Genomic DNA, 22,733 nt, shown 5'->3' with positions numbered 1-22,733 from the left:
AATATTAATTTCTATTGAATTAACCTTGGTTTACAGTAAAAACAAATTTACCATCAACCAAGAGTCCATCAACATTTTTCTCTCCACTCTGCAATTATTCTTAACGGGAAAATAAAAAGTACATGGTTGTATTTTGGTCGTTTAGCCGTCATGGTTGATTCCTGAGCACTCCCAAAACGCAAAACACGTAGCGGGAAACCCGTAAAGCCTAATTTGATGTTTAATGACACATTTAATGAGTGTTTAGGGACAGTTGTTAGGGGATGGGGGACAGTGGTTCGGTGGATGGACATTATTGGTTAAGGGGAAGGACATTTGTTAAGGGAAGGAAAGTAGAAGTACTAAGGGGCAGTGGTTAGGGAAAGGGGGAGAAAAGAAGTTGATACATTATAAGTGGGGAGGTACATGTATAGCAAAAGAGGACAAAAGGGTCCTCTTATGAGTGCAGGGGTCGATTTCACAAAGAGTTAGTCCTAGGAGATATACAAATTGCATGGATAGTCCTAAGTTAGGACGAGTAACTAGTCCTAAATCGAGATAAGACTAGTCCTAACGCTTTGTTAAATCCACCCCAGTTCCCAAATTGTGAAGTGTGTACAAAACCAACAAGGGCTGTTGCCAATAAGTTACAAACTAAAAAGGGACGAAAGGAGGTCCCAGATTGTGACTTGTTGGTGTGCGTACTGCCGTCAATTTTACAAAACTCTTGCTAACTTAAGACTAATCTTAGGACTTAAGACGAGTCCCAACCCTGCACTGATAGCATGCAGACCTAAAGTTAATCCTAAGTTAGGAAGAGTTTCTCGTCCTAACTCTAGATAAGACGAGTCCTAACTCTTTGTGAAACCGGCTGCAGACCATCCAATTTGACAGTATTTTGAAGGGGTGATGCATCAGTCCAAATCTAAAGACCAGTCCTGACCTACATGTATAGCCACCTCATTAAAAAGGCAGTGGACACTATTGGTAATTACTCAAAATAATTATTGGCATAAAACTTACTTGGACACTATTGGTAATTACTCAAAATAATTATTGGCATAAAACTTACTTGGTAACGAGTAATGGGGAGATGTTGATAGTATAAAACATTGTGAGAAATGGCTCCCTCTGAAGTGACGTAGTTTTCAAGAAAGAAGTAATTTTCCGTGAATTTAATGTCGAGATCTCAGAATTAGATTTTGTGGTCTCGAAATCAAGCGTCTGAAAGCACACAACTTCGTGTGACGAGGGTGTTTTCTATTTGATAGTTATCTCGCAACTTCAGCGACCAATTGAGCTCAAATGTTCACAGGTTTGTTCTTTTGTGCATTTGTTGAGATACACCAAGGACTGGTCTTTGACAAATACCAATAGTGTCCAGTGTGTTTAATAAAAGGTAACTAATTTGTTATCAATTACAGCGCAGCTGAAGTCGTAGTACAATAAAGACTGGAAAACACAACTTAATTGGAAAGAAGAACAATAGCCATCTATTTGAAAGGCTCCCGTCGTCTCTGTTTACAGTTTAATCTTAAACACAACTTAACAAGATGACATTAAGGACAATAACATAAAGCAAAACAATTTAAAACTAGAGTTAAATTTCAGCTCATTTAGCATGAAAACTGATCATTTTTGTAAACCGGAAAAGTCAATTTTCAATTTACTTTTGCAAGTTGCAAAAAAAGAAGAAGAAAAAAACATCAGATGGGTAATAGTTGTTCGCAGATTGAAAATCTAGCAATTTTAAGAAACAAAAGGAAAAAAACTCTGCATGATTAAAAGATATTCCATCTAGAGGTCACAAAATAAGGAGTACATTTTGTTAAGTAAATTTTGTTTCCATTTTCACTTTGAAAAAAAACCCCCACATATTTGTATGGAGAAACTAAAAACTAAAATAAAAATCAGACAACAATGATGGTTCACCTCCCTGTTTGAAATAACACATGATCAGGATCCCCTTGGCTTATCTTGGCGATGCTCAAGAACAACTGGACTTTCAGCTCACAATATTCACTGCCGGTGACTCATTCCTCGGTCTCTCAAAGCCAAGAAGATAAAAGAAAAAAAAACACTGACCCAATCTTAATCTCAAGCAAAACAAAAAACTCACCCTCTGCTATACCAGGCATCATCTATAACACAGCTTTATCAGACACAACAACGCTGAACATAAAACGTCGTCCCGACATCAAGGTATGCATGAACGTATCACTTCTAAATAGCTGCCAACGAACTAACAACCTGTGCCGGGGCCACTCACTGCCCGCAAGCCTCCCGCGCCTGTCCCCCCTCCCTCTTAAGACATTAATTTTTAACCATCATAAATAACCCTGCCTCCGTTAAAGCCCAGAAGCAACCAGATGAAACAATCCAGATCATAGTATTCAATTAATTACAGCCACAGGGGAGGTAGGAGAGCGTCTGTAAATTATTAGTCGTTGCTTGTCAGTGATGTGTTTACAATGGAGGAGCTGCGACGATTAATCATTAGATGTTGAAGTATGGCCTGTGCCGCTGAACGGCTTTAGAATACCTCGACTGATGCCGATCATGGGGGCACGGGATCGGACCCCCAAAAAAAAATACACCCCGACCTGAATGAAGGCAATGAAACTGTTCAATCCCTATCAAATTAACAAAAAAATATTCATATCATGTTTTAGAAATCAGTTGTACTCTGTAGTCAATTCATATTGTGCCACAAATTTGTAGCTCTTCTTGAGAATTTTTTCAAATCCCACAGCTATCGATCTTTTTTTTAAAGTTGCATGGCCCACTCTTTTGCTGATTTATTTTTTTTTTTTTTGGAAAGAACTTTAAATATGGTGCTTTTTTACAGAGAAAAACAATCCACAAACAATGTACAATGTACACAAAACTTGCTAAATTGTGTGCGAAAATGTTTCACTTTGGGTTTTAATCAATTACTTTTTTCGCAATTTTTTTTTCCCTGAGCAAAGCCTTCAGTGAAAGCCGAACGTCAAAATAGCAGTTTAAAAATGAAATCCAACCTTGCTGGTTCAAAAAAACTGAACCTAGCACCTTTTAAATAATATGTGCCAATAAGAACTTAACTCAGAAATGGTAAAAACAAAAAATCAAAACCTGACAAAATTTTCTTCAAAATGCAAATCCTCATGGAGCAGGGAAGCTTGAGTGTGAATTTAAGTGAAGTGGGAACGACGCAACTGTTTGACCAATCTGGATTATTTTGTTTCCTTACATCATTCAGGCTTCAGGCACCAGCCCAAGGTCTCCCAAACCCCCCAAATCTTGTTACTTTTTCTGGTTTTTGGATAATTGAGAGTGAATTTAACGAGATCCCTGGCTTCAATCGCTGGGTGATGCCTGTCATATCTAAATTACTGCAGAGGTGTCGGACTACGTGTCGTAATTGCTGTAGTTCAAACAATCTGCGCCCGTGTTTGCAGATCTATTCGCAGACAATCTGTGACCGCCAAACAATCTATCAAAAACGAAAGAGAAGGCGTAGCAACGTTCAACCTGTCAGCGGTCTGTGAGGGAACGCCGTGATAAATGTGAGTGTTATCGCAATTTGTTGAAGGGGTGGGCTACTTAATATTAGACAGACAGCGCGGTACAGAAAGGCTCAGCCCAGTATCCAGCCACCAAAATGACATTGGCCTTCAATCCTTAGGAAAACAAACAAACAAGCACAAACGCTGTTCCACAGTAGCTCTTTTTGCTAGACAGCCGAGAGCTCAGATTCATAATCATTAACGACGTTTCACCCTTCGCAGTCTAGAGTTCACCATATGTTTTGAAGTGGAAGCTGGTCGAGTCGCTAGGCAGGCAAGAAGCTCACTATGTACACAAATTTACCCAGCCCTTCTACTTCTTTTCTGAAATATTCTCGCCCCCTAGTTTTTTGGTTTTTTTGTGGGTTTTTTTGCCGAGCGAGTAATGAATTTCAAGAGTTCACACCAGTGTGAGTAAACTACTTGGCACACTGGTAGATTATGAAGGTAGATCCACTGCATTACGTTCAAGTGTGATATAAGGAGTTGGTAAACATTCCAGTTAGCGGCTTCATTCAACGGAGAGAGAAAAAGAGCAGCTTCTAATACAGCTGCCAATCTCATTCTACAACCCGATTGGTCGAGCCGAAATGAAACACGTCCCAAACTAGTTTGACTTGACAATACACAACTAATTCATAAACACTTCAAACAATCTTTTGGAGCACCAAATCAAAACAAAGGAGGGAAAAAAACCTGATACATTTGTTATGAACTATCCCGCCAACATTTTTGAGCCCCACCTGGAATAACCGACTAGAAATAATAAACGGTACACTGACCAGACCCAATAATCAAATGGCAATTACAAGGGCGAGGAGAGGGTACCAGTGAAAATAAACATTGCCTTGCAATTCTACATGGTGAGAGATTGGCTCCTTGCACATGAACTTATGCTCTGTATTCATGTAAACATAAATGCACCAGTCTTACTTTTTCTTGACTCTGAACACTTTGTCATCAAGCTTGGCTTTTCTCACTTTTTTTTTTTTTTTCTTTCTCGGATTTCTTTTAAGTTTTTTTGTAAGGCTGACTTTTACAAAAGGGGAAGATATTCTTTAATCTCACTTGTAAAAGCTGGTTATCTGTGTTTTTTCATAGGGAAAAAAACATGAGACAATGAGTTTTCCGAGTTTGTTGCACAATAAGCATAATTAAATCAATAGACAAAACTGCAAAATGGAAGTAATTTTATTCGTTTTTCCACATTGTCTGGGTTTTAAAACTGTGTTTTAATCAGGAGACAATAGGTTTTCACATGTTATCTGTTTGTTAACCAAAAAGCAAAATTAATTCAATGGACAAAACTGCAAAATGGAAGTAATTTAATTTGTTTTTTTCTATATTGTCTAGGTTTCCAAAATGTTTTGCAAGCAATAACCAGGATAATACCAGAATTTGATTATAGGGTTTAATTTTCTAACAGACATAGAATTCATTTTCTATTTCGGAATAATGCAATCATCATAAGACTAGTCTATTTCGACCGATATCCATGTACATGCCAGCAGTGTGTAATGCCAAATATGACTAACGCTATTTGATCATGAATTTGGTGTTTGAGGAAAGCATACATGTTAAAGAGTGAGAGAGACCAGCTAGTCAGCAGAGCAAACATGGCAATGCATGTTCACAAATGTCAAACAATCAGCCAAGACGCCTCCTCCGAGAGACCCTAGCACAAATCAACAAATCAACATCCCAAATCCTCTGGGTTGTCCACATTTCTCATCGCAGAACCTACACCAGACCATCAGTTAACACTACAAGCTGACTTGCACATTCCCAGCGCTCGGTGCGGCTTCCGTGATCACACAACCCTGTCCCTTTGGTGACTACACACCGTGACACAAACCTCCCAAACTTAGTGTACTTCGATCAGTACCAAGCCCCAATCGTGCAGCGTTCTCACATAAAGGCACTGGACACCTTTGATAATGGTTAAAGACCAGTATTCTCACTTGGTGTATTCCAACATATGCATAAAATAACAAACCTGTGAACATTTTTACTCAATTGATCATTGAAGTTGCAAGAGAATAATGAAAGAAAGAAAAACACCACTGTTGCATAAATTTGTGTGCTTTCAGATGCCTTAAAAAGGGTTCATCGGGCCTAAAGTCTTTTAATATTTTAGGGAGAAAATATCTCTTTCTCAAAAACTCTGTTACTTCAGAGGGAGCTGTTTCTCACAATGTTTTATACCATCAACAGCTCTCCATCGCTTGTTACCAAGTAAGTTTTTATGCCAACAATTATTTTGAGTTATCACCAATAGTGTCCGGTGCCTCTAACAGTGGTTCCACTGGCCAAATGCCAGTTAAAACACCAGGGGACTAGTCAGAATTCACTCCATGTTGTCCGACTGGCTAGTTAAATATTGAAAAGCATCCCTCTTTCATATAGAAAAAAGCTGATGGACCAGTATAATAACTAGCTAACTGGTCCTGCTTGTCAGTCATTAAAAAAGTTAAGGGCAAACCCTGTCTTAACGCTTTAGTACAGTGTATGTAAATTCAGAGTTTATTCTAGTATTTCACTTGGAGTACTTTGACAGCTCTACCCCCCCCCCCCCCAACCCCTGCTGAGAGCATCTTAGAGCGTAAACTTGCTAAGTCTCAAGCCAGAATCCTGTTCTTATGAATGACTTCACATTAGATGGATTTTCATGGCAACTTGGCCGGTATAATTAAAATGAATGTAAACATCTCCGCCTTGTGTGCGAGGGGGAATATAAAAAAAAACGAGGAGAAATCGTGCACGCTTTCATTTCACGCATTTCATGCCTGTTTCACATGATCCCCGGTAGTCCTCATTTGAATCAAGTGGGGGGGCGCATCACTGATCCTCGGCCCAGCACTGTTGATTGCCTTTTCAGTCAGTTTTCCCAACCTTTTGGCCGCATCACTTCGCGCTTCTCAACATACATAGAGGCTCCGACGCAGCATTGAATCCACTCAATCCTGTGATTGAATACTTAATGCTTGTCAAGCTGTTTTGTTACTGCATCTAGTATCTTTTTCCCAAAGATTATCTTTTTTGCTTTAAATGACAGGCCGTTATTTGACTCACATGTTAAAGGTGGTACTGCCCACGTGAACCGCATTTAAGACGGTTACAGTTTTTGTACTACGATGTAACTAGTGGTTAAGTTCAGGTTTACCGGTCAGTAATAATTGTAAACCACTGCAAATAATTACAAGCATGTTTCAAAAGTTAAAGGGAGAATATACCTTTAGTAATTACTCCAAAAATGAATGCCCATAAAAACTTACTTGGTAAAGGGCACTGGAGAGCTATTGATATTATAAAATATTATCAGAAACAACACCCTTTGAAGTAATGTAGTTTTAGAAAAATGAAGAAATTTTTCACCAACAAATTTGACTGTAAGAATAGCATCAGGCATGAAGCATTTTCTAAGTCATCACACAATTCTATGAAACAAGGGAGTTTTTCTTCCATTACTTTCTTGAAACTTATATGACCAATTTAGCCAATTGCATGTTTGAATTGTATGCATATTTCGGAAAAGAGAGAGTACTGGTCTTTGACAATAATCAAAAGTATACCATATTCACAATGATTTTCATAGGCCTATATGTTTCCTTATCTGTGTATTGTTTATAACCCCGATTTCAAAAAGATGATTTGATGTTAAACAAAAAACCAAACAAACAAAGAACAGTAAAAAATGTTTGCAAGGCAATATAGCAGGCAACTGTTTATAAGCAGTTTTTTTAAACACCCAAGGTTTCAAATTGTTCTTGAAAATAAGAGAAATGAAATGACACCACTCCTCTGAAAAAAAATCGACAATCCAGAAACTAACCAGCAACCCAAATTAGGCAAACATGAGTTAAACTTCCTGTCATTTTACAAGGACAACACGACCCAAATTAGGCATAATATTGTAAGTGATGTTTTGTTTGTTTGTTTGTCTTTTCCTGGTTTGTTAATAACACCACCAGTGCAACCATGATCAGAGTTGATTTAGTTGATCGGTGAATGGGTTTGTTTAACAGCCAGACGTATGATTGGGGCGGCGGTATCCGTAGCACACAACATTGATTATTTCGGCGTAGAAGTAGAATACGGTACCTATATTTCTGATGACAATTAAGAGAATGTGCCAAGGCTGTTGTTATTGCTTTCTACAAATTACTCCCTCTGCACTGTTTGATGGGCTTCAATAAGCACACACCGCCACTGTTTTAAATATATAACTCATTTATTGTAATTATTGTGTAAATATTAGGGTAGGGCTAAACGAAGCGATGGTAGGAAAAATATACATGCTCCAGGAAGAGTGGGAAATTGGTAGATCATGAGGCACCGAAGGACATGTTCATGTATTTCCACATCAGAACAGAAGTCTCTTAATGATTTTATAACCAATATCGTGAGGGGGTTGAGAGAGTATGGACAGAGCGAGTGTGGGCTGGTGATTTATAACTTTGGCAATGGGGCAAGACCAACAAAAAGGCAATTGGACTTCACCTTCATGTTTGTGTACTAATAAATTGACATTTTATTGGCAGTGTTTGTGGAAATGAACTTAGCAAAGCACTAATCAAGTACCTGTTTCATTTGGCTAGTGTGTAATTACAATCGCCAAATTAGTGGTAGGTCCCACAATTTGTTCCTTTTTTTTTCTTCAATACAAATCAAACAGTCCTTGTTACCCTTTTGCAAAAATGAACTCTTCACACGGAACAAGAAGTTTGTTTTTGAAGGGCAAAACAATTTCTCTGATAAAGGCAACTTCTCTAAGAGGCAGTGGACACTATTGGTAATCACTCAAAATAATTATTAGCATAAAACCTTGTAACGAGTAATGGGGAGTGGTTGATAGTATAAAACATTATGAGAAACGGCTCCCTCTGACGTAGTTTTCGAGAAAGAAGTAATTTTCCACGAATTTGATTTCGAGACCTCAGATTTAAAATTTGAGGTCTCGAAATCAAGCATCTGGAAGCACACAACTTTATGTGACAAGGGTGTTTTATTCTTTCACCATATCTCGCAACTTTGACGACCGATACCTTCTTTCTCGAAAACTACGTCACTTCAGAGGGAGCCGTTTCTCACAATCTTTTATACCATCACCATCTCCCATTACTCGTTACCAAGTAAGGTTTTATGCTAATAATTATTTTGAGTAATTACCAATAGTGTCCACTGCCTTTAACTTCACTGACAGCTCACATTTTAAAGTTATCTTAGTGAAATCAAAGGAGTGACAAAAGTAAACAGACATTTTATATCAAAATGTCATGAATAGATCCTCTTGTTGTCATCATTATAAGATTATAATAAATAGCAGTTTTAATATACTGCAACTGGAATTGTTGTATTTTTTTTTAAAACATGTTTTGTGTATAACGTCGGAATGGATATAAAACTTTTGCTTAAAGCCATGCAAGTCTCAATCGATTTCGACTTGCAAGAATTTTCACTTTGGGTCCCCACCTTCATCGTTTCAATTTCAGTAGGAAACAAAACTGCACATTTTTGGGGTCCCAATGTTAGAATATGGGCTTCCGCAGTGTTCTTGAGATTTCGCTTGCCCAAGTAATTTTCAGTTCAGTTCAGTTCAACTGAATTTTTTTCTTCAAACACAAAGCCAATTGAGATAAAAAATATGTCCACTTATAGTTTCGTCTTAAAATTTACAATTACCATAAAAAAAAAAAACTGAAATCAATAGCTCAAATGTAAACATAATTTCCTGTAACAATTCTTGCTTTCTTTCGACAGAAAGAGCAAATTATGAATGAGATTAATCACGGCAAACCAAACAGCGAAAAAACGAAGGCAACTGTCGTGATTAAAAATAACAACTGTAAACCAAATCCCAAATCGCTCATTTGGTTAAACAAATATTAATTGAAATCTCTGTTTACACAAATTACAAGGAATGGTTTCCATGGTTGATGAACTGCACGAGGTGTCTCTTTGCGATTAAAGGTAGAGTACACCTTTGGTTTTCAGATTTGTTCGATCGCTTGAATCCTATATAAATGTAGATATTAGACAATAAAACTTTACCTCCAAAGTTTGATTTCAAAAGGTGGTAGCATTTTTGAGATAACAACGTAATTTGAGCGGTTATGTCCCGACAGGAAAAATAATCTGTAACTTTATCAACAATCTGAGAAGCATTACATGCAGAAACATTTCTCAGATGGCGATACTTTTGAATCCCTCTCTAAAACCACATTCCTTTAAAGACACTGGACACTATTGGTAATTGTCAAAGACCAGTCTTCTCACTTGGTGTATATCAACATATGCATAAAATAACAAACCTGTGAAAATTTGAGCTCGATTGGTCGTCGGAGTTGCGAGAAAACTATGAAAGAAAAAACACCCTTGTCACACGAGGTGGTGTGCTTTTAGATGCTTGATTTCGAGACCACAAAATCTAAACTTGAGGTCTTGAAATCAAATTCGTGGAACATTACTTCTTTCTCAAAAACTATGTCACTTCAGTGGGAGCCGTTTCTCACAGTGTTTTATACTATCAACCTCTCCCCATTACTCGTTACCAAGTAAGGTTTTATGCTGATAATTTTTTTGAGTAATTACCAATAGTGTCCTTTAAAGGGAATGGTTTCTCAACTTGTCATTAGTGTACATTTTCAACAGCTGCAGTGCTGCTTACCAATTTTTTATGGTCATTAATTTTTGGAGGAGTTAGCAAAAGTATACCCTTCCTTTAAAGCAATTTCTTCTGCTACAGACACCCTTTATAAATTTTGTTTTGTGTTGGTTCCTTTTGTCAATATTCAAAACATTAAAAAGTTGCGTGAACGAATCCTATTAATTTTACTTCCATTATGACAAATCAATGAGAGTGTAACAACGGTAAAAATGAGAAAAGTAGAAACTGGCAACTAGTGAAGACAAGTTTCTTTATGTTTAAATAGTGTTGGATGCCACAGCCTAAGGTGCCCTATGGCTAGAATATATCCATATGATGAACAATCTTCAAAAGTCTTCAAAACTCTTCAAAAGAAACAGCAATGGAATTTTCCATTTTAAAATGAACAAGAAATCGAAATCTTAGCTAACAAATATCTATAAATCATACACACACCAGACTTTAAATTTTTAGATATTTCCAGACAGCTAAAGCTACAGACATCAATGGAATTTCCACTTTTAAAATTCAACCAGAATTTAAAATCTTGGCTTAGAACAAAACTCTATAAATGCCAAAACAAACCAGACATTTATGTCTGAGATATTTCGAGACAGATACATGTAAGGCTACAGACAGCTATCGAATTTCCACTTTTAAAATTCAACCAGAATTTGAAATCTTGGCTAAAAAAACTCTACAAATGCTAAACACACCAGCCATTTAAGTTTAAGAAAACAGACAGCCATTTTTGTTTAAGAAAACGGACAGCAATGGAATTTTCACTTTTTAAACTATAACCAAAATTTGATGCTAACAATACTCTACAGTTCCTACAGTTGCTAAATCCCATGTTTGGATATTTCCAGACACCTAAGACTACAAACAGCAATGGAACTTCCACTTTTTAAAAAACTGTAACCAGAATTTGACATCTTGGCTTAAAAAACCCTCTATAATTGCTAAACCCAGCAGACATTTATGTATGAGGTATTTCCGGACAACAAGTGCAAGGAAACTACTGATTTCGCCCCTCTAAAACCACAAGTGTAAACTGAGGAAACATACTTTTTGTTCAAGTTTCTGGGACTTTCACTTTGAGCATAAACAAATCTAAAATATTTGGGTTAAAAACCCAAACTGTTGTACCACTGCTCTGAGTTGAACTCAATCCATTCGGAAAAGATTTTGGTATTTTACCCTTACACTGATGTGTATAATTTCCTTAAGTTCAACAAAAATCGACAGGCAAACCACAGGGTGGGATATTTGAATCGTACTGGATTCTCATTTTCACTTCAAAGTGTGCAACGTTCTAAACTTCGGATGGGAAACAACTGTGCAATTTCAAGTGATGTTTACAACAGAAGTAGATAGTGTGTAAATTTGCCACCAACTTGTGCAGCAGGCTTTTCTGAAGTTAAGGCGCCAAATGTAAGGTTCACAAAACACCCAAAAGCATAAATGAGGCACCAAAACAGTTCATATTTAGAGTCGCTTCTAAACATTGAACTGGTTTGTGATGAAGCAAGAAGGATAAAAAATGGATTTCAGCAGAAGAAATTCACATAAAAAAATCAAAAGGAAGAATTTCTTAAAACAGATAACAAATTGTTCAAGTTAAAAAAAATTGTTTTATATGAGTGTGAAATTTTTGTGTCGCAGACTCAAATATAGGAGTAGGTTTCGGTATGTAGTTCAATGTTGACTACAAAAACTTGGTCATAAATTCCGCGCAAGTTTAGAAACTACAAGTGGATTACGTGACGATGAAACAACAAAAAGACAATTACGAAAGTTAAAAACAATTGATACGACAATGAGAAATAAATAAAAAGAAAAGTTGCTTACATGTTGCCGAGCTGGTTGTCGTGCGAAACCCCCACGGAAATGCAAATCTGTACATGTCCATGGTGTTGCGAGCCAATGGCGGGTTGCGATACGGAAAACGAAGAGTGTACATACAGGCACGCCACCACTCAAATGAATGTCCGCAAAGTCTCACACTCCCAAACCTTTTTACTTCAGCGGATCGCCTTCTTTCTCCTTCTGGAGGTGAGTTCGCTAGTATTTATCGGGCAATACGACCTGCGCAACCGGGGCACTGCTATTGGTTCTTCATTTTGTTGCCGAATTACTCGCACACACTGCACCCCATCACGGACAGCCAGTAATGCTAAGCTGTATTGTACACCATTCTACACTGTCTCCGTTATAGAAGATTCTAATGCTACTCCCATGTAGAAAACCACAAGACGTAAAGACAGCGCTTCTAGACTATAGTGCAAGGGAATGGGCCACATGGTCATTGAACCTGCACAATACAGCGCAAGCAGCGCATCTCAGCTCCAGTAAGAGCCGAGGCAGATGAACCAACGCATGCTCTAAGGAGTCATTTGGCAAATTACGTAAAAATTCATGTTGTTATAAGCATTGGCTTTCAGATCTTTACATGCAAGGTGGAAAGTAGCATCCGTACACCGTGTGCCACTGCCCCTCAAAGCGGTTCTCATTTGGCGTATATCGATTACGTCATCCTTGTAAACTAAAACAACATCATTAAAGAGCCTCTGGAGGAACGTTTGGAGGCGGTTTCTATAATATTACCCCATCTACGCGCGACAATGAACAATAGGGGTGAGGAGTGGTCAAGGGCATGACATCATCTGCGTGTGGCTTCCCAAACTCTGGCAGGGAACTCTCAATCAATGTCAGTACAATGGTTGGAGTACATCAACCTCCAGCTCAGCACGGGCAGCCGGCGAACACAGCACGGATACAATTATTTTCTGATTGTTTCCGCGCCACTTACATGCACCAACACGAGTATCAGCCTTGCTAACCGTTCAGGCCCTCATTACCTGTATACACTCTATGTAAATGCACTTCGCTAAGGCAGACAATTAGCACTGCTTCTATGCTGACCACACAAAGAACTCAGGAACTGTAATTTTCCTTCTCTTTTTTTCCCCCGTTCTTTTCTATTTTGATTTTCTTTGGCAAATAAATCACAGCCGAGTTTGATATATTCTTAACCTTAAATATCTCAATTAAGACTTTCTGGCTCATCGTGAGACTGACGTTAATTTCTACCCACTTAACGCCATGTGTAATTACCTTTGCCGGTAAATGGGCTTACAGAAGCTTAAGTAACTGCTTAATTTCATTTGACCATTCTCATTGATGGGTGAATGTGGGGAGGGGGGGGGGGGGTAGACAGACATTTTTCTCAAGTAGTTGCCTTACCCCAAATCACCAACGAAGTTCAACGTCTTTTTTTTGGGTACATATTTCATTGCAAAGTATTATTATTCTCCGAGTTGAGATAAATTTTCTTTTGAGTCATCAGTTTGTAAATTTAATAATTCCTCCATAATTTCTTTTCAGCAGACTATAATAAAAAAGTATTATTTCCTTAAGACGTAGTGTCTGAGATGAAATAGGATCCACTTGATAATTGCTATTTGATAATCGCTGTTGAAGACCCATAAGATCTTTTTTAAGCAACTCAGATTTTTTTCTTCTTCTTTTTGGAATGAGAAGATCGGGGGAACATCCAATATCAAATGATGCCAGAGCAATTAATTGTGTTTAAGTGTCCGATTACAGCTTCATACTCTCTGACATAAAAGAACAGTCTGGGACTGGAAACGGATATTTTATAGTAAAAGTTTTATAGTAACTTTGCTGTGCAAATTTCTAGTGCACTGTGGAGACAGTTCCGCTTGCACACAATTTATGACAAATAACCAAATGAAAAAAACCCAAACTTGTTTTTGTTTGTTAAAAAATAAATGTTCAGATAATCCTATATTTTCTGCTCCACCCCATGGTGCGTATACGCGATGTCAATATGGCGGCGCCTTGAAATGAAGATGGCGCGCACCATACGTAGGTTTTTTTAAACTTAGTTTTTGCTGCAATAGTCCTCTTTTTGACATCATTACATCAACTAATTAACTTTGTTATTCCAAATCTGCATTATCATCCACCGAAAATACAATGTAATTATGTTTGTGACAAAGAAATAATACCGTTATGCTTGTCCGCCATTTTAGAAACCACTTGCCAACACCTCAGAAGTATGTTCGCCTAAAGTTGCCAACGTTCGCCAACGGTGGCGGCGAACAACTCGTTCCACTTGAAATTGTTGGCGAACGTGCGCAACTGTTGGCAACGTTTGCGCGAGTGGAACGCACCCCTGATTATACATGTTGTGGCAGCTAGTTTCTCGTTTTTTACAAGAGTACATATACTCCAATCCATGTTACATGGAGTCATAGAGTATTGAACCATAATACGTCATTATAAACTCTTACACATCGTATAAATCACCCCCAATTTGTGTTTATCCCATTATCACCTAAGAGCTCAAGTGTTGAAGGACGGTTCACGCTACGAAACATGTTGTAAAGTTGTTCTACTGGTCCTGTCATTATTACTGAATTATCACCATGTGCTCTTTAATTTGGATCTGTAAGAATAAGAACAGTCTTGGGTCACTGTTTCCTCAAAAATGTTGCCTTGTGGAAACATACTTCAGAAATATCAGAAATGTGTAACAGCTGCATCAAAAATTTACTAAAGTTGGGAATACTTTCAAAAAGCAAACTTAAAGAAAAGTATACCTTTGGTTTTTATAGTAGTTTGATTGTTTTAGTCCTACATGTATGTTTATGTAGATGTATACAACAAAACTAACCTGTGACAATTGCATTTGAGGTTGCGTTTTAAGAAATCACCCTCAGACTCAAATTTTGGGTGATAAAAACTAATATCTTTTGACATAACCCACAATAGTTAGAAGTGAAAAGTTTCTCAAAATGTTTTATAATATCCAAAGCTGCTGTACCAAAAATTTGTATTGCCATTAATTTTGAGAGTGCTGACCAAACGTAAACCTTCCGTTTTTGAGTCCCCTCTGGCTAAGAAAACTCAAATTATTGCGGGCCTGATTCTTAAAGAAGGCGATTGCCTGCTTGCTCCTCAACTTTGCTTTGGTGCACTTGAAATGCTCCAGTCTGCCAGTAGAAGTGCACAATTTCCTCTCGGTGCCCTTGCCCTTTCAAAAACGAAGCTTATAGGCCTGCAACATGGAAATAAATTATTTGCAAGCTGACACTTTCCAATTCTTCTCCTCCTCCCCTGAAAAGAAAAGAATCTTCCCCCAAATGAATTAATACTACCAAAAGTGATCATTGGAAAGATCTACATGTACATGTACATGTATACCAACTAGGAGCAGTGAGATGTTGGCGGTTAGAGGAGACAACAGCGGTACATTTCTACCCGCAAATCTGACTGCAATTACCAGTGTACATGTAAATGTACATAAATTTTCTCATATTTTTGGGCGCATCAAATGGTGTAGGAATAACACTCGGTTCCCCATTGACCAGACATCAAGTCTTGTTGCCACAGAATCAGTGTATTAATCAAAACAAAATGCACACTCATGACATGTGCATGTATGTGCATAAATATTGCTTATCATAACAGAGAGAACAGTGGCCTGGGAACTTTGGATATAGCTGATCGATGGCAGAAATTGGGATTGTACATTAATGCAATTGAAAATTGAAACGAGTTTAGAAAGTCAATTAAATGTATAAAATAACAAAAACAAATTAATAAGTGGGTACATTTCATTAAAGAGAAGGTACACAAATCGTTTCTGAAAAGAGTACGTCCAATACAAACATAGAAATTTATATTCACTTTAACTGATCTCTGAAACCCTCTGAACCTTTGGGGAATTGTTTGTGTCAAATATTTGTTTCATGTTATTGTGTATTTCACTAGGCTTTTTTAGAAGACTGATTAATTTCTAATTTAAGACAATTCTTAGAACAACTTGTACCAGTGAAACAAGTAAACAATAAAATCAATGTTCAGGGTTTTTTTTATGCTAATCACCTTAGTTTTATCTGCTTTCCATGCAGATTTCTATTCTAAATTTGGTTACTTCCCATTGTGAGTTCAGCTTCTTATACTTGGTGGTGAAGTTTCCGACGACGTCGTCTTACGAGACGGCCTTTGTGAGATGGAAACGTCAGAAACGGAATGAGAAGGGGACAACGACCTCTCAGTCAAACTCATCTTGTCCCAACTAAAAAAAAAATTAAAAAAGCTTTGTGCTTTTCCAATAACTTTGCTTAATTTTAGTTTCGTAATAACGCTACTTCTTAGAAAATCTTGGCTGTAAATTTCTTCATGAATTGGATTTTTTATTTCATCTATTTATAAATTTGTAATTTATCACTTTTCCTTTATTTTCGATTACTTTTTTTTTTTTTTTTTCGAGAATTGAAATTTACATCACTCATAAACACTTAACCTTCATTTAAGATGACGAGGGCGCACTAGAATTTGTGATTTTTCATCAATTTATTAGAATGTCCACCTGGCACAAGTGGCACACCAGGCGGTATTAAAAACTTGATTTCCTACCAGCAGTCGTCCAACATTCCCGGTCCACAACACCACACATTCCAAGGTCTCAATCCACCAAACTACGCTTACACAATTATTATGACATCAGAACAAATTATACCCATTTTCTTGGGTAAATTTGGTTTTCGGTCCAATCTTGGTTCCTGATTAACTAATCGCCGTTGGATATTTATTTTGCACAAAGCCAGCAGATGCAGAGTTAAAACATGTCAGGGGGGCAATGGTCGTAAGGTAACAAGGCCTGTATGTAGAATAAAAGTCTATAACAAGACCAGAAAGTTGTATTTGTTTTTACTAAGACAAAAACCAAGTATGGGAAGGCTTTTTCTAAGCACTGAAGCAATAGACCTTTCTTTTGTTGATAAACAAACCGCCTTGGTTGGCATGGTCGGCCGAATGTTAGTAAAACATTTAATCGTAAAAACAGACATTTTAACAAAGTTCAACATTTTCTGCAAACTTTCAAAAAAATAAAATACCTCTTATAATTATTTGTTTTGTTTAAAACAAAATCAACCAATTTGGTTACATTGATACCAAAAATAGCGATCTTTTTTTTATTTGCACTTATGGCTTTCAATAGTTTTCCAATCTGGGTTGGCAAAAACTTGGGCTGTGACGTTGCAAAAGAAAGGTCTATAGCCGAGACAAAGCCCAAGCCTCACCCCAACGTACCTTCATACTGCTGTCACCATCTTGGTCATGTTCCCTGTTTTCATAACAGTAATGAATGCTAACATTCATTGCGCAAACATGGCACCAGACTATTATTTCATCCAGCCTCAGTTTGGTTACAATGAGTTGGAATGGAGTAAAATCAAGATGGCCACACCGTGATAAAAATCTATGCCTAATGCCTTAGCCAAACCAAAGCACAAGATGAGGCCCAGTCTCATAGTATTAAAGGGTTTACCTTTTGATGTTACAACTAATGAGACAATGTGGAGACATACAAGTCCAGAAGAATAATTTTTTTCAAGGAGTATTTATAAGAACCAAGACAGATGCTACGAAACACTTTGATAACCTGCAAGAAATTCTGTCAATTAAATCATGTGATTTTACTGAAGATTTGTTTAGACAAATACATTTAGGTTTCTGAGTCAAGATAGAATATTTCTAAACTTGTCATTACTTTATAGAGAAAATGCCTCCAGTACATTTTAATATCAAATTCTAACAACATTTCCCAAAATCATTATTAAGTAATATAAGTTTCTTAAGTGGGAAGGGAAGACAATGGGTTGGAAACCATTTTTGAAATAATGACATCATCATCAACTTGTCACAGTCTTAGGCGTACGAACCCAGGGTCGGGGAACTGCCCTCCCAATGTTGGGCAAAACAGTGGGTTATCTGGGCACAACTAGAAGAAACAAACTTGGACAGAGAAAACAAAAAGACTTTTTACCCAGTATCAAAAAATGTGCATTTTTATCTGACTAACAGTTTGAGCAAATCAACCCCTTCCCCCCTTCTCCTTAACCAAAGAGAAACCATACACTCATGATCATATTAGTTACTTAATTTTTCAGACTTATGTAACACACCAACTATCATTGAACTCAGCTGCCAGGAAAAAAAAGTGCATCAAGCTGGTCAGACTCCTAAACCCAGGTGCAGAAGAAAAACAGACAAAACCTTTTCATATAAACAATGCTGAGTCCCCAGCAAATCACAGGAAAGAGAAAGAGACGACACACACACACAAGAATTACCATAAAACCATCGTCAAAACACTCCAGCATGTTTTATTTATCAAATGAAAAAAAAAAAGAATGAAGTGCACTTGCTTCTTTTAGTACAGTAGTCTGGTTGCTTCAGAGAGCCTGTTAAAATACTTCCTGTCACAATCATGCCAGATACTGTTTCCGGACTTGTCAGGGTATCTGTGTACTTTGTAAACCGATAGCGTGCGGTAATGCCATTTTTGGTTTCCAAAAGCAAATACTATGGAGTGGTCGGGTCTTTCAGAGCGGTTTGCACAAGGAATGTCTTCTTTTTCCTCTCTTTTTGTGTGGGTGCATGTGTGTGTGAGCGCACACGTTGGAATCCATTTATTCATGCGAAGATATAGAAAAAAGTGAATCATTAACGAGGGAAAAGCTAGCAAGTGCTTCTTAAAAGTAGGAACAATTTGGTTCATCAGTTCATGAATTATAGTTCTGTATCACTGACTGGTAAATTATCTGCTTCATAAAATATCATGTTCCACAAAAGAAAGAAAAAAGACTGGTACTCAAACAAAAATATTGCTGCAATAAGCACTTTACAAGGAGGATTGAAAATACAGGCACTGGACACCATTGGTAATTACTCAAAATAATTATTTGCATAAAACCTTACTTGGTAACGAGAGCTGTTGATAGTATAACAAATTGTGAGAAACAGCTCCCTCTGAAGTAACATAGTTTTTGAGAAAGAAGTAACTTCTCACTAAAATACTTGAAAATGATTTCAAGACCTCAGAATTTGATTTTGAGGTCTTTGAAATCAAGCATCTGAATGCACACAACTTGTGCTACAAGGGCATTTTTCTTCCCTTATTCTCTCACCAATTCGACGTCCAATTGAGCTCAAATTTTCACAGGTTTGTTACTTTATGCATATGTAGAGACTGGTCTTTGACAATTACCAATATTGTCCAGTGTCTTTAAAGACATCAGCAGGTGAAGAGGGTGCTATGGCAGACTTCGTACTTCAATCAATCCTGAACTCACAAACAACAAAGATTGTTGCAAAATGAGAGACCCTTAATGAACAAGCTGCATAGCTCAGTTGGTAGAAAGCTTGTAAGGGTAATCGCCGCTGGCCTCTTCAGTTCGATGTCTTTGTTTGCCTCACAACCAAATGTACCCAAATCAAGTTTCGATACCATAAGGAGTTTTATAGATAACGGCATTGGACTTAAGTAAATACATCGCCTGCTGCTTGCTCGACCGATATGAGTGTTTGATTGACAACTTTCTCAAATGTTCCACAAGGTTTTAGTTCAGTCGAAGATTACTTATCAAGTATTAAATCAATGAAGAGAAAATGTACCACAACATTAGTTTGATACAGATAAACTTGAACCCCACTCATTAAAACAAATAAAGTAAATGCACCCAAGTAATATTCCTGTCTTCACAAAGCTCGGGAAAGTACCGAGTATACAGTGATAACACACATCGGTGTATATGGGTAAAACCCAAATTAATATTCTTCATCCCGATGCAAATTTCTATTTAATAAATGCTTTAAGATTCACAATAAAGAGTACTCCCCAGCCTGTGTTTAATTTGTCCGGAAGACTCGAAGAAATCTTAAAAGACAGTGCAAAGATTTAGCAGCAATCATTGTTTGGAATAAAAAACTTAGAAAAACTGGGAACTTTCTCTCCTTACTTTACAGCAGCACACCCTCTAGAGGCCAGATAAAGACAATCCATACAATCGGTGTTGATGATGTCACACAGAAATCACAGCCATGTCACTCATCATTAAGCCCTGTCAGTGTCACTAACAAATTGACGATACTGGTGTCATTTATTTGACATGATATTTAAGGGCTGGAGGGGCTTTTTAAGGAAATCCGATTGCTGAAAATTGACCATCTTTATGTCATGATGAATTCTCATGGGGGCTGAATGGGGTGGCTAATCCATCACAGGGTGCATTGAACTCTACCAAGACCAAGCTAAAAAGTAATTTTTACTGGACAGTAGACGTAAGATGATGTCCATCTATTAAGATTTTACCCATAAAAGGCAAGGAGTGCTCTATTATTGGTGTGGAGCGTGCACTCTGCACTTTGGTTAAGTATACTCATTTTGACAAATAAGAGGATGGAGAGGTGTCAAGAGGGGGGGGGGGGGTCTCTGCCGACTACCCTGAAAATAAGAACTGAGTAGGTTTACCGCTAACAGCTGTGTGACTGAAATCTTGTATGTACTTTTTCTTGTTTTCAGGAGATTTGTTTGGAAACAGTAAACCTTTAATGTTTTTTCCCCCACTTTTTTTTCTTCTTGTAAATCCAATAACCAATCGAGCTTAAACTTTCACTGATATGTTATTTTGCATTGCCACCCATATACCATCAAGGGAAGGCCTAAGATCGAGCCGGGACGCTACTCATCTTTCCATCCCAAAGAGCAATAGGCGAACAGGCGATGGATCGTTCAGTGTTTTTCGGGCCAACTCTCTGGAACAAATTACCACATACCATAAGATCCTCTCCAACAATTTTTGCCTTCAAACGCAACCTAAAAATTTATTTATTCTAGTGTATTTTAATTGCTATTGTTTTTGTGTGTAAACGCAGTGATCATTTTGGGGGAATTGTGCTATAGAAGAGCTGGTATTATTATTATTTTTTATTTATTTTTATGCACATGTTGTAGATGCTGGTCTTCGATAATTACTAATATTACACATTTAAGGACCTAAGTGTCAAGACCGTGACGGAACACACACCCTATTGATCAGAAACGCCAGAGCTGGAGTCCAGTGTGCTTGACCGCTCGGTCACGACACTCCGCCTTGTGGTTGATACCTGTAAACGTGTACACCCCACTGGAAAATTGATCAATTATTCAATGAACCCAGACAATGGGCTCGAATTTTCATTACGAGTTTATTAAAGGCACTGGACACTATTGGTAATTACTTTTAAAATATTTTTTAGCGAACTTTCATTACGAGTTTATTAAAGGCACTGGACACTATTGGTAATTACTTTTAAAATATTTTTTAGCGTAAAAACTTACTTGGTAACGAGCAATTGAAAGCTGTTGATAGTATATAAAACACTGTGAGAAGCGGCTCCCTCTGAGGTAGTGTAGTTTTTCTGAAGGGGTAATTTGTCACTCCAACACTTCTAGGCATGAAGCCCTGAAATTTGTGCAACACTGGTGTTTCTTCTTTCATTATTCTCTTGCAACTTCGATGACCAATTGAGTCAAAATTTGTTATTTCATGCTTTTGTTGGGATACATCAAGTGGGAATGCTGGTCTTTGACAAGAATTAACCGGGTCCAGTGCCTTTAAAAAAAATATGACAATGAAATGGGGGAGGGGGGAGGGTAGCACACATACCTTGCTCTCCAGAAGACCATCCATACAGTCCTCTTGTCATAGAACCGGGCACCCCTGGCTGGGGCATTCCTCGATCTGAAAGAAGCAAAAAGGTAGAAACATATTGTCAACAAAATATCCACTGACTGTTCGAAAACAGGTTTTCAATCCAGGTAACTCTAGCAGGCCAAGGTGTAATAGAAGGCGCTAAGTTGTCAAACAAATTACTTCAGTGGATGTGAAAATCCCCCCAAAAAGCAATACAGCGTTTTAACAATAACAGTGGTCCGCTGGCCAAATGCCAATTAAAACACCAGAGGACCACAGGCCAGTATGCTTCATTTGTAAAAAGGGCAAGGGCACCAAGGCATTTTCTCTTTGGTAAAGGGCAACCTTTGAGGAAATTGTTAATTTCTCTTGGAGCATTCCAAGGGCAACAAGTCAATGACTAGGGGGCATGGGGGAAATCGCCTTCGATGCCTCCATGAAGTATCAGTATTCAAAGTCGCTCAGCTGGCCAGTTAAGTGTTGAAAAGCATCTCTATTTCAATTGAAATATGGGCTAGTGAAGTGAAAAAGCCGACAAAGGACCAGTGAAATGACGAGCTAATCGGTCCTGATGGCCAATCACTAAAAAAAAATTATAAAGGGGAAAACCCTCCAATAAATTAATCACTCCCAAAACGAAAGCTGTTAATAAAATCATTTCAACATCATCACACTGGTTGATGGTTCCACTCCAACATCTGCCCAGTCCCCCTGTTTGTTCCTTGGTTTATTACACAGCCTGGAGTTGAGGTGCATGTAAATAAATAACACATTGACTAATTTTGAAAAGCAATGACCTTGTAGTAAACCCTCACTTCACTTAGGCAAATTGTCGCCAGTCTACATAATCAATTAATCAGTCCCCCTGGGGTACTGTACTGTATGGGGTACTGTACCACCTGACTAACGGAGCGTACATTACCATAGTGTTACATGTCATACAATAGGTAGCCAATGACAATTTCTTTTCCGGCGGGATCGAGTCCTCTAACCTCAGTTTAATTG

At 37.8% G+C, this 22,733-nt stretch overlaps 1 protein-coding gene across 3 annotated transcripts in view; it reads right to left on the bottom strand.

The window, feature by feature from the left end:
- LOC139939394 (uncharacterized) overlaps positions 1-22,733 on the bottom strand; it is a 153,284-nt gene that overhangs the window by 47,459 nt on the left and 83,092 nt on the right. The window contains exon 2 of one of the 3 annotated variants that reach the window (XM_071935227.1): positions 21,702-21,776. In XM_071935227.1, the coding sequence (XP_071791328.1) occupies positions 21,702-21,776 (75 nt within the window). Of the gene's footprint in view, positions 1-2,098; positions 2,376-12,024; positions 12,045-21,701; positions 21,777-22,733 lie in introns of those variants that run through there. The other 2 variants (XM_071935230.1, XM_071935228.1) reach the window with 2 other exon arrangements.

This window comes from Asterias amurensis, chromosome 7, assembly GCF_032118995.1.
Source record: "Asterias amurensis chromosome 7, ASM3211899v1".
Classification (NCBI taxonomy): Eukaryota; Metazoa; Echinodermata; class Asteroidea; order Forcipulatida; family Asteriidae; genus Asterias; species Asterias amurensis.
This window is presented reverse-complemented; position numbering and strand designations above follow the sequence as displayed.